This window comes from Elgaria multicarinata, chromosome 19, assembly GCF_023053635.1.
Source record: "Elgaria multicarinata webbii isolate HBS135686 ecotype San Diego chromosome 19, rElgMul1.1.pri, whole genome shotgun sequence".
In the NCBI taxonomy this organism is placed as follows: Eukaryota; Metazoa; Chordata; class Lepidosauria; order Squamata; family Anguidae; genus Elgaria; species Elgaria multicarinata.
Genome location: NC_086189.1, coordinates 6,113,549 through 6,126,264, shown reverse-complemented (window position 1 = coordinate 6,126,264; position 12,716 = coordinate 6,113,549). Strand labels below are relative to the sequence as shown.

Genomic DNA, 12,716 nt, shown 5'->3' with positions numbered 1-12,716 from the left:
TGCAGGGGGTGTTCAGGTTCCCTTTGGAGGCTCCAGCGCTCTCCCTCACCTCACCCCCCCCCCTTGCAGGCGCTGTCAGACCAGCTCGTGGAACCCGTCTGTGCCTTCTGGAACTTCAGCAGGAGGTAGGCGGTTTCAGGGAGGGGTCCACGCCTCTGCCACGTTTCGAACGGGGTGGGGGGCGACAGGCGAACCTGTTGGGCCTGGGCCCCCAGGCTACGTGTGGGATTGCCCCGGCGGCGTGTGTGTGTGGAGGAGTGATGCTCCATCTTTCCCTCTGGTATATACCTCACTTGTGTCGGACTACAGCTCCCATGATCCCCAGCTAGCATGGCTGAATCAGAGGGCTGAGATCAGAATAGCAGGAGAGTGTGGCCTTTCCCAACCAGACGGCCATTAGATGCATTGTACTACAACCCGCATCATCCTCAGGCAGGGGGGTCATGGGAGCTGTAGTCCTAACACATGCGGACGGCACCCGGTTGGGGCAGCCGGCAAGCCACTCCCTTGCCAGAGACGGAGGGGCCGTGGTGTGTTTGTTCTTACGCCCCGACTTGCAAGGAGGAGGAGGAGGTGACCCCCACTGGGGAGTTTCGTTTCGCAAATGAGTGAACTTCACTGGAGACCCCCACCCCCACTGAATGATGTCTCCTTGCTGGGACAGGGAAGAGCCACTCGGAGAATTACGACCACTGTGGAATGCAGGGTGCTCAGACTGCTGTAAATATCGTCTTGACATGTCTCCTTGAGACGCCTCTCCGGGCACCGGCCAAGCTGTTTTCTAAGCCTGGATCCTTCTGGATCTGGGTGCGAATTCTGCCCTTGTAACAGTTCTTTGGGTCTTTTCACCAAAGAACCGTCTGGAGTGGGCAGCAAAGCTGCCATCAAGGGTAGGCCATGATTGGGCACCTCCAAGGCCCGACACCCTGGCAAGGACCTGATGATAAAATCCCCTCAGAGTCGCACATCCTCTTCCTCCTTGCAACCTGCTTGTTCACCTACCTCTGGTCCAGGCCAGGCATCGGTGGTGGCAAGAAGGAGGACCAGGAGACGCCACAGCCTCCTTGCTCCCTGCCTCTCTGCCTGCCAAGCAAGCAAGAGGGAGCCATGATGAGAAAGAGGCAGAGGAACAAGAACAGCTGGGGACCATGGCAGCGAGAAGGGAGACTCCCTGAGGAAGGGGGTCCGTTGTGGGTGTCTTGTCCTCACAAAACCTGGAACTGGCACTGGCAGGGCGGCAAGGATTCACAACAGCAAACCTGGTTCCAGGGGGATCCAGAGATCTGAGAAGCCGAAACGTTTGTGGCTGCCCCCGGAACCAGACTCGCAAAGCAGCAGAGGCGGGGAGGGGGCCCTTGGTCTTCCTTCTGCTTGTGTGAAACTTTGGCATGGGCCCACCATGCCATCATCCAGCGCTGCAGCTGCCCACTCTTTCAATTTCCCCCAGAAATGCCTCTGGGCCCCTATAGGGCAAAGGCAGGTGAATGGAGGTGCTTCTCTTCGCAGCCCCACAGTTCAGCCACAGGAGGTCCAGGTCCCGGGACTCTGCCCCCCAAAATCCATGCCTCCTGGCACCTCCGACTTCTGTGCTGTGCCCTCCGTCCCCTCCTCTCTTCATCTCCAGCTTCATCCCAACTGGCACAAGCCGAACAGAGGAAAACACGGGGCTCTCAGGCCCCCAGATGTCGCTTTCATTCAGTGTAGCCCCTTGGTTCAGGCAAGGAGAATTTCTTGGTTTGGGAAATGCACGGCCCCGGTGGGACTTCTGGGTGATAATCCTGCGTGGGGTTTTGGACCGTGATCCCATGTTTTCCTCGATTGCAAAACAAGCCTCAGAAATGCTCCCGGCTTCACTCAGCCTCCCTCTGCCTGCGTGCTTCTTATTTTTGCCTTGGCAAAGATGTCTGGACGTATCCGCGAAACCCAGGAACCCAGGAGGCATTGTGACATACCCAGCGGGCGAGGATTTCTTGGTGAGGGCAAGAAATCCCATCCACCCTGGATCTTGATGATCCAAAGAAGCCAGATTCCGGCTGGACATCAGGAAAAACTTCCTGACTGTTAGAGCAGTACGACAATGGAATCAGTGACCTAGGGAGGTCGTGGGCTCTCCCACACTAGAGGCAGCTGGACAACCCTCTGTCAGGGATGCTCTAAGGTGGGTTCCTGCATTGATCAGGGGGTTGGACTTGATGGCCTTAAAAGGCCCCTTCCAACTCTACTATTCTATGATTCTATGATTCTAAGACTTCCTCAAACTGGCACTCTCCTGGTGTGCTGGATTGCAACTCCTATCATCCCCAGCCATGATGGGATTATGGGAGTTGCAGTCCAATACATCCGGAGGGCTTGGGGAAGGCTGGAATTCCAAAGGGTTGGATACACTCGTGTGTGGCAGAGGTTATACATAGTGGAATTCTGGCCCTGTGGTTCTTGTGGTGGCTGCGGAGACAGAGATGGCGCTGGTGGGATCTGATTTGTTGCTGTTTATAAGCAAGTCTTGTGGGCGACTGACATTCCGTAGTCTATCTTGATTTTGATGGCTGTGGAGGCCTTCTCCTGTTCTACTCTGCCCCCCACCCCCAACCTGCTTGATCCAGCTTGCTGGACCCACACCGCAGAACCCCTGGGAGGCCCACAGGGTTTCTCTGACTGTCTCCCAATGCCCTGCTTAGCCCCGAAGGAGGCGGAGCCTGGTCCACGGCAGGCTGCTCGGTCATCGCCTCCCACGTGGACTTGACCGCCTGCTCCTGCAACCACACCACCAACTTCGCAGTGCTGCTACAAGTCTACGAGGTGCAGGTAGGAAATGTGGCCCTGTGGTGGGGGAGGTGGGGTGGGGGACAGGCAGGGACAGGGTTCAGGGGGCTGCAGAGAAGGGTGGGGCAATACTTTTTTCTGTCGGGGGCCGCATACCTCTGGTGGGTCGGGCTGAAGTGAGTAGAGCCAGAGCAAAAGTGGATGTGACCGCCCTTTCTCTCCCTCCCTCCTCCTTCTCTCTGCCACCCTTTCTCTTTCTCCCTTTTTGCAACCCCTTCTCTCTCTCTCTCTGCCACCCCCTTATCTTTCTCCCACTTTCTCTCTCTCTTGCCACCTTGATCTCTCTCTCTGCCACCCCTTCTCTTTCTCTCTCTTTTTGCAACCCCTTCTCTCTCTTTCTGCCACCCCCTTCTCTTTCTCCCTCTTTTTCTCTCTCTCTTGCCACCTTGATCTCTCTTTCTGCCACCCCTTCTCTTTCTCTCTTTTTGTAACCCCTTCTCTCTCTCTCTCTGCCACCCCTTCTCTTTCTCCCTCTTTCTCTCTCTCTTGCCACCTTGAGCTCTCTTTCTGCCACCCTTTCTCTTTCTCCCTTTTTGCAACCCCTTCTCTCTCTCTCTCTCTCTCTCTGCCACCCCCTTATCTTTCTCCCTCTTTCTCTCTCTCTTGCCACCTTGATCTCTCTTTCTGCCACCCCTTCTCTTTCTCTCATTTTGTAACCCCTTCTCTCTCTCTCTCTCTGCCACCCCTTCTCTTTCTCCCTCTTTCTCTCTCTCTTGCCACCTTGATCTCTCTTTCTGCCACCCCTTCTCTTTCTCTCTTTTTGTAACCCCTTCTCTCTCTCTCTCTCTGCCACCCCTTCTCTTTCTCCCTCTTTTTCTCTCTCTCTTGCCACCTTGATCTCTCTTTCTGCCACCCCTTCTCTTTCTCTCTTTTTGTAACCCCTTCTCTCTCTCTCTCTCTGCCACCCCGTTATCTTTCTCCCTCTTTCTCTCTCTCTTTGCCACCCTGTTCTCTCTCTCTCTCTCACACACACACACACCTTCTCTTCCTCTCTCTCTCTTTTCTCTTCCCACCCACCCCCGTCCCCCTCTGCCTCTCTGCCCAGTGAGCTGCTGGGAAAAGGTCTGGTCCCTCTGGCTAGAGGTCTGGACTGATCTCTTCCAGGGTTGTTGTTGTTTTAAATTAGGCTGAGGGTCGCTTGCAGCCCCTATGCCTGTAGGCTTCCCAATCCTGTCTGAGCAGGTTGTTCCTGTATTTGGAGCAGAGGAGCGCAGAGGAGGAGTCGACCTTGAAGACCCTGACCTTCGTGGGCTGCGGTGTTTCGTTCTGTGCCCTGATCGTCACCTTCGTCCTCTTCCTGGCAGTCGGGTAAGGCTGGGATAGGGCAGCGGCATAGAATCAGAGTTGGAAAGGGAGCTCAAAGGCCCTCCGGAGCCAGAGGCGGCGCCAAGGATAGGTGTGGTTGGGCACCTGCCAGGGGTCCCGTGGAGTTGCTCCTCCTCTTCCCGCTTGCACCCTGCTTGACCGCCGGCCCCTCGCTCTGGCCAAGCAAGGCCTGCTTGCTCCCTGGCTCTCTGCCCGCCTGCCAAGCAAGTGGGGGCCATGATGAGAAGAGGAGGAGCAAGAGCAGCTGGTGACCATGGGGGCAAGAAGACAGACTCACTCAAGGAGGGGCCCCCACAGAGGGTGTCCTGCCCAAAGGCCGTGCAAAACCTGGAGCCACCACTGAGCCGAAAGGTTCCTGGCGAGCCAAGGGCTCCGGTTGACTCAAGCCCAGTGGGGGAAGGGAAGCCAGATGCTCGCAGGGCTTGCCAAGCAGTAGACCTGTAGCATAGCCCACGCCCCCAGCCCACGCGTGGATGGACTCCTGTGTTGCTACTGCAGTGACTGCAGCGCCCGGAAATCCCTCCTCTGGGTAATAGCTGGGTGAGAAGGTTACAGTTGAACCTGGAGCTCTTCCTTTTCCCAGGGGGGAGGGTTGATTTTTCTGTGAGCCCCCCCTGAGCCACAGCAGCCTCCCTGCCCCCACTCGGGTCCCTCCTTGGGCCTAAGCAAATGCAGGCACCGTTTGCGCCGGGGCGAGCGCAGAATCGGGGTTTGCAACTCTGACTCTCTTGGCCATCTCTCCCTTTCCAACCCGGCAGCGTCCCCAAGAGCGAGCGGACCACGGTGCACAAGAACCTGATCTTTGCCTTGGCAGCAGCAGAAGCACTGCTCATGTTCAGCGAATTGGCCAAAACCAACCAGGTAGGAAGAGTGTGCGTGTGTGCGCGACAGCGGAATTGTGGGTGGCACAGCAGCGCAGCTACGACTTAACAGTATTATACCAGGGTGGGGAACCTCAAGGCTGGGGCCCCAAATCCGGCCCTTTGAGGTTCTTCTGATGGCCACGTCGCCTTTCCTTAGCCCCACCCCACTGATTGGTGATTTTCCAGCTTTTGTGAAGTTCCCCACCCCAGCCCCCGTTCTTAAGGGGCGAAAGGCATCATTACTGGCAATAAGAGCGTTAAACTACAATTTGTAGTCTCTTGGTGGCCTGACCCATTTTGCCCTTGGCCCCGCCCCTTTTGCCTTGGCCCCGCCCACCACTGGAATGTGGCCTCCCCGAGAGCTTCCCCCATGTTGAATTCAGCCCTCAGACTGACAAAGGCCTCCCACCCCTGTTTTATGGGACCCCCACCAGCACCTTAAGAGGGCCGTGCGTATCTCTTCAAGTGCACAATTCACATGCCTGCCCCCGCAACACCGCCGTTCTCTGCTTTGCAGCTGCTTCTATGCGCCTTATTTGTTAGGACAACGACAATAAAACTGTTTGCCCAATCCTAATATATAAATATAATTACTCTGAGCATGTGTGTTTTCACATTTTAAACGCACTTATTTTGGAGCACCACACGACTACAGGAATGAAATGGAATGTGCTTTTGTGACCTTGATGCTAAACACGTTTAAGAACATAAGAACATCAGAAGAGCCCTGAGGCTGGATCAGACCAAGGTCCACCTAGACCAGCTTCTGTTTGCACAATGGCCAAGCAGCTGTCGACCAGGAACCCACAAGCAGGACATGGGTGCAACAGCACTCTACAGGCCATGTTCCCCAGCAACTGGTGTACATAGGCCTACTGCCTCTGATACTGGAGGTAGCACATAGCCATCAGGACTAGTAGCCATTGAATAATAATAATAATAATAATAATAATAATAATAATAATAATAATAATAATAATTTTTTATTTGTTACCCGCCTCTCCCTCTGGATCGAGGCTGGGTACAACACATATAAAAACACTATAAAATACATACAACTAATTTAAACGTTTAAAACCAGCTCATCATTAAAAACAGCACACCATTAAAAAAGGCATCTTAAAATTCAATTGGGTAGGCCTGCCGGATGGCCTTCTCCTCCACGAATTTGTCCAATCCCTTCTCAAGTCATCCAAAAATGGTGACTATCACTACGTCTTGTGGAAGTGAGTTCCATAGCGTAATCTAGTTTAATTTGTCCAATCCCCCCTTTAAAGCCATCCAAAGCCATCCATTTACTTGGGAATAAGCACCCTGTTTTGTTGAAGAAAAAGGGGGAAATATTTTTAAAGTAAAAAATAATCACCCGCGCAGATGCAACAATGGATGTGCTCAGCTGTCCGACTCCTGGCTATAAAATGTTTGTTTGTTTGAAAAAGAAGAAGAGAGAAATGATTCTGCAATCAGTAGCATCAGCCGTGGTGGACTCATGCACCCCCATGGCCAACCCAAGTGGTGGCGCTGAGCCTGCTTGCTCCTCCCCCTATGGGTGGTAGGGTGCTGTTGCACCACGTCCTGCACCGTGTGGCTTCCTGGCCAATGTGTGAACAGAGTGCTGGACTAGATGGACCCTTGGTCTGATCCAGCAGAGCTTTTCTGATGTTCTTACATTCTTATTTGAGGGCCAACCCCCCTCAAAAAAAAGTTTTCTAAAAACTATGTAATAAGAACATTTTTATACAAAGACTAGAGAGGCAAAATGTCTTGAAATGATGAAGCCATGGGGGAGAAGCTTTTATTTTTTAATCCTCTAAGATTCTCAGCATACTTCTTTCTTCCATTCCTTATTAAAATTATTTTCTAATGTATCTTTTACTGGTAGACATTTAGGGATGCTATAAGGAAGTGAGGCAGGTGGCTACTAGGAGCAGGGGCTTCTCCGCTGTGGCACCCCGGCTGTGGAATGAGCTCCGCCTGGCACCTACACTGTACTCTTTTCATCGCCAGCTGAAGACCTTTTTATTCTCTCAGTATTTTAACACTTAATTTTAACTTAAATTTAAATTTTACTGTTCTAACTCTGCATTTTAATCTTACATCAATTTTGCTGCGTGGTTTTATCTTGGTTGTGCTTTTTATACTGTATTTTGTAATTGTGTTTTTAACCTGTTGGTTGTTTTATTATGGTTTTAATTTTTGTGAACCGCTCAGAGAGCTTCGGCTATTGGGCGGTATAAAAATGTAATAAATAAATAAATTAAATAAATCATGTTCAGTTTCCCAACATATGAGTAGAGCCTCATCATAATATGGAAGAAAATGTGTGTTCTTGACAGTTTAGATTTTATTCTATAGACTTCTGTGTTTCTGGGCTTGTTCTGGGTAGAGGCTGTAGCAGTCAATTAATGTAGTTCTAATCTAAACACACATGTGGAAAAAAAAACAAGCATTTTGTGGTTAAGCAGCATGGTTTAGCGTGTTGTCTGAATGGGGCCTGTAGGTTATCCCAGCACTGTCTCCAGGTGCAATGGAACAACAAATGCATTATTCCAGCCATGTTTCTCTTCTTCTTTTTAATTAACTTTGAGGCTCGGGGCTATAAATTTCACCAGCACGTTTTAATAAATTTCTCAATTAGACCTCACCACTAGGCAACTCAGCTCCAAAACCTTTGTACCTGCTGCCCCTAGAATAAGCCCTCTCTAGCTAAAAGAAACTCAGTAGTTTGGTTCGTATAGTATAGGCGTTGGTTTAACACTATTGCTAAGAGACAACCTTTGAAAATGAACAAAAAGAGAAGATGTTCGTTAAAGGAAATTATTTACAAAAGCGAATAAAATACCACCCTTCAAAAAATAGGTTGAGATTGCTGAAAGGTTCTTCATTCCTAAACTGAGTCTTTCCAGCTAAATAGCTTTTCCTTCAGGCCAGATTTCCCTAAATTCCACCCCACAGACAGGAACAGGTTTAGGAATTTCCTTAAATTTCCTTACAAATAGATTCACTCATCTTCCTCTGCCTCCAGTCCTTCCTGCTTCCTCTGGCTTCAGATATTAAATTGGAACCTAAAATACGTTACGTATTTCTTGATTTGCTCATAAAATTATCATGTTTGGTATATTAAGTTTTAAAGTATCGTTTATTCAGATTCAGATAATTACACATTTGGTAACTGTGAGTTTACGTTGAGAAGTTTTAAAATATAATGCAAATTTTATGCGCAAACCAAGTTATACACAATAATAACTTTAGGAACACAAAAAGTACTAACCTATATTGGTCCTCCTTTGAGCAGAGCCGTTGAAATGAATGGGACATTAGCTAGCCATGACCTGATGTCCTCCAGATGTTTTGGACTACAATGCCCATCATCCCTGATCATTGGCCATGCTGTCCGTGGTTGATGGGAGCTGAAGTCCAAAATACCTGGAGTGCATGAGGTCGAGGAATGCAACAAAGAAACGAAGTGACTTTAGCTCTTTAAAGAGCATGAGTAAAATGTAGTGTCTATTTTTCCATTATTCCCGAAATTCAGTGTCCTGTCCACCCCATGGCTTCAAAATTTCTGGAAATTTTGCATCTCTGTTCCTGCTGGAGGGCCTCTGGCACTGATCCTTCCTTCTCATCTCTCATCCCTTCCCCCCTTCCAGGGAGTGTGTTTTGCCGTCACGGCTTTCCTGCATCTGTTCTTCATGGCTGCCTTTGCCTGGATGCTCGTGGAAGGGCTCCTCTTGTGGAGCAAAGTGGTAGCCGTCAACATGAGTGAGGATCGCCGGATGCGGTTTTACTACGTGACCGGATGGGGTCTGTGTCCCAGGAGCCGGAAAGCGCCTGGCTGGCTTTGTGTTTCGTTTTCTGTTATTTCTATTTTATCTGTGTCCTCACCCTTTTAACAAATCCTGTACAAGCCCTAACACCTATATGGTGAAATGGACCTATGGCTAAGTCCATTTGGGAATTAAGCATCTGTATGTGTGTATGGGAGGATTAGCTAAAGATGGACAGATTCCTCCCCAAGCTGTTAAGGGTCCTTTTGTGCCTTTAATGCTGCAATGCGCTCTACATAGGGCTACCTTTGTGCCTAGTCCAGAAACTTCAGCTAGTTCAAACTATAGCAGCCAGGCTGGTCACCGATACACCTAGGGGGGATCACATTACACCAGTCTTAAAATCTCTTCACTGGCTTCCAATTAGTTTCCAGGCAAAGTATAAAGTGTTGGTTATCATCTTTAAAGCGCTACATGGTTTGGGTCCAGGCTACCTGCAGGATCACCTTCTCCAGTACAATCCACCACACACACTCAGGTCCTCTGGGAAGAACTTCCTTCAGCCATCCAAAACTAGGCTAACAGGAATTACCCAGAGGACCTTTTCTTCTGCCGCTCCCAGATTATGGAATGACCTGCTGGGAGAGATTTGTCAATTTAACAGTCTTCTGAAATTTAAGAAAGCCATAAAGACTGATCTCTTCCGGCAGGCCTACCCTTAAAAGATGCCTTTTAATAATGTGCTGCTTTTAATAATGTATTAGTTTTAAATGTGTTAATTCTCTGTGTTTTATGGTGTTTGTATTTCTGTTGTACCCCGCCTCGATCCAGAGGGAGAAGCGGGTAACTATTATTGTTGTTGTTGTTATTAATCACCACTTTAAGATGGCCATTTATGCAGTTTGGGAATGATGGAAGTAACCGAGCCACCAGTTGGCAACTCAGCTAGGGGATGGGGCAGACCTTCTAGTCTTCCTCTTGCCCCACTGGTGCTGCTGTTTTGCTCCCTTCTTCCCCCCCCCCCCCCAGTTCTGGCTGCTGTAGTGGCCTTGGGGCAGGAGGAGCGAAAGAAGGAAGCCTCAGCAATTTGGGTTGGGAGCAGGCAGCTGCTGGACCCTTGCAGACCATGCTACTGTATTTGGACTGGGTCAGGTAAGTGGTTAAGGACCAGCGAATGCGGTCTAGGGGATTGGGTGCCCAGGATACCATCAGACTATCCCTAGCTAAAGATAAAATTTAGAGCCACCTCCACCTTATCTGAGGATGATGGAGCTGGGCCAGGGTGGGCTAATGAAGTAGGCCTGGCTCTTTGGCCAGGATTGCCTGTACAATCCTCAGGCTGACCTGGAAGCAGTTTATTTGGCTCCTAGCCAGCTGAAACTCTCCATGCCCTCTAAAAAGAACTCTTAAGCCTTTTGAGACTGGCCAACTAGGGAGGGCCTTTGCCCTCCGCTCATGGACTCATGCTTTCGCGTGGATTCCTGCATTGAGCAGGGGGTTGGACTCGATGGCCTACTATTCTATGATTCTGTGATTCTCGAGGCAGATTATATATCAGCCTTCACCAGCCAGAGCCTTCCAGATGTGTTGGACTCTAACTCCCATAATCTCCAGGCAGCACAACCCTTGAACCAGATTATTGGTTCAGAGACTTCGAACCAAATTATACATCTGCCTGCCCCAGCCTGTCCCCACCATCTGTCCCCACCAGATGTTTTGAGGATTATGGGAGTTGTAATGCTGACACACCTGACTACTCCAGGATGGGGAAAGCTGTGGTATGCAGAGCTGTGTAAACTGACTAGGGATTATGGGTTTTGTAGTTCAACCCATCTAGAGGCCTCCAGGTGGGGAAAGGCTGTTACACACAGAGCCCCATATATCCTTCACTGGCCATTTCTGCTGTACTTTCAGGACTGCCCGTCGTCATTGTCGGCGTGACCCTGGCCACGTCGTTCAACAAGTATGTGGCAGACAACCACTGTTGGCTGAATGTGCAAACAGACATCATCTGGGCCTTTGTGGGACCCGTCCTCTTTGTCCTGACGGTAAGAGCTCCTTGACCAGTCATCGGGGGGGGGGGGGTGTCAAAGCCATTGGGCCTGCCAGCCCATCTAGCAGAGTTTTGCCTGCTACAATGACTTTGCAGCGGCTTTCCAAAGTTTGAGACAGGGCTTTTCACCACCCCAATGTGGAGGTGTAAGTATTGAACTGGGGACTTGCAGTATGCAAAGCCAGTGCTCTATCACTGAGCTATGGCCCTTCATCTAAAAATAAAATAAGATTCCAGTCCTCATGGGCCTAAATTAGGGATGTCTATCACTGGGGAATCCAGTTCCTTGATTTGCATTTTGAGTTGAGCTGTGGGCTTTTCCCCAAACTCTAGGAACTATTTTTGTGTATTTTTCAATCAATTCCTGAGCAATTTGCACAAATTCCTGAGCAATTTGCACAAATTCCTGAGTAATTTGCACAAATTCCTGAGCAATTTGCACAAATTCCTGAGCATTTTGCGCAAGTTTGTCCTATTTTGCGCAAATTTGTCCTATTTTGCATGAATTTGTCCTATTTTGTGCAAATTTGGCCGGAATTTGCACTTCAGCCATAATTTGTGCAAAACACTGAGAACTTTGCACAAATCGTGGAACCTGCAGTCTGGAGGGGACACCAAAAAATGCCCAGAAAATCTGTGAACTGGTCCGAATTGCTGCAAAGACCAAGTCAAGCACCACAGAACAAAATTCGGGGTCCGAACCTACGAACATTCTTCAAACTCTACCCCTCCAGACAGATTTCTCTGACATCCCTTGTCTAATCCTCCTTTAAACCCTCCAACTGAGCCACAGACTCTCCTCACTGTGACCTTCGGCATGCCAATCAGGTGCTACACCACTGGGCTATGGTCCTTCAGTTTAAAATAAAGTAAGTTTCTAGTCCTCAGGAGTCTAATTTTTGTGAACCGCCCAGGGAGCTTCGGCTATTGGGTGGTATAAAAATGCAATAAATAAGTAAGTAAAGGGCAGAATTAAATAAGAAGGTGTTTGTCTCGAGTGAGATCATTTGTCCATCTGGTGCAGTACTGTTGCTGCTGACTGGCTTTCCTAGACCATGTGTCTTTGTGGTAGTTCCATCTTCCCTAGAGAGGAGGGTTCTGGATCTTTCCTTTAACACTCCTGGCAGTGCAAGGTGCAATTCTGGGAGCCCTGCGCCTGGAGGAGAGCGTTCCCTGACTGCTGCCCCCAATTCCCCCCAGGTGAACACATTTGTGCTTTTCCGGGTGGTGATGGTGACGGTGTCCAGTGCACGGCGGCGCTCGAGGATGCTGACCCCCAACAGCAGCCTGGAGAAGCAGATTGGCATCCAGATCTGGTGAGTCACGGTGGCCCCTTTGGGCTACCACTCTGCGGGCGGCACCCAGTTGGGCAGAGAAGCAAGAAGGCAGGTCTGTGCGTGCCCTTCTCCGCCACCCCACCCTCCGCCCCATGATAAGCATTGGGTACCACGGTGACATTTTCAAGGGGTGTGGTCTTCCCTCTTCTGCCATGGAAATTAGAACCATATTAATGCTATTGCCTCTTTTCTCGCTCGTGGTGGGTTTTCTAGAGCAGACCGGATGGGCATTGCCAGGCCGTGCTGACTTTTAATGATTCAGGAATTTCCTGACAATTGAGCATGTTTTAAGTATGACTGCTTTCTGGATGTTGGTGTGGAGATGATGATGATGATGATGATGATAATGATGATGATTCTATACTGCCCAATAGCTGAAGCTCTCTGGCTGGTTCACAACAATTGAAACATAGTCTTTAAAAACGTAAAACAATTTAAACAGCTAAACACAATCTCAGTAAACAATTTCGTATTATTCTCATACCGATTTCTGGAGTGACTTTAGCCTGTGTAAACTATTCAGCGGGACAAACTCCATGGCAGTGTGGGA

The 12,716-nt window shown here is 49.7% G+C and overlaps 1 protein-coding gene across 1 annotated transcript in view; it reads left to right on the top strand.

The window, feature by feature from the left end:
* The window catches only part of ADGRD2 (adhesion G protein-coupled receptor D2), a 57,538-nt gene that overhangs the window by 20,946 nt on the left and 23,876 nt on the right, over positions 1-12,716 (top strand). The window contains exons 13-19 of the mRNA XM_063144467.1: positions 70-125; positions 2,676-2,802; positions 4,025-4,128; positions 4,905-5,007; positions 8,660-8,813; positions 10,691-10,824; positions 12,030-12,145. Of these exons, the coding sequence (XP_063000537.1) occupies positions 70-125; positions 2,676-2,802; positions 4,025-4,128; positions 4,905-5,007; positions 8,660-8,813; positions 10,691-10,824; positions 12,030-12,145 (794 nt within the window). The remainder of the gene's footprint in view (positions 1-69; positions 126-2,675; positions 2,803-4,024; positions 4,129-4,904; positions 5,008-8,659; positions 8,814-10,690; positions 10,825-12,029; positions 12,146-12,716) is intronic.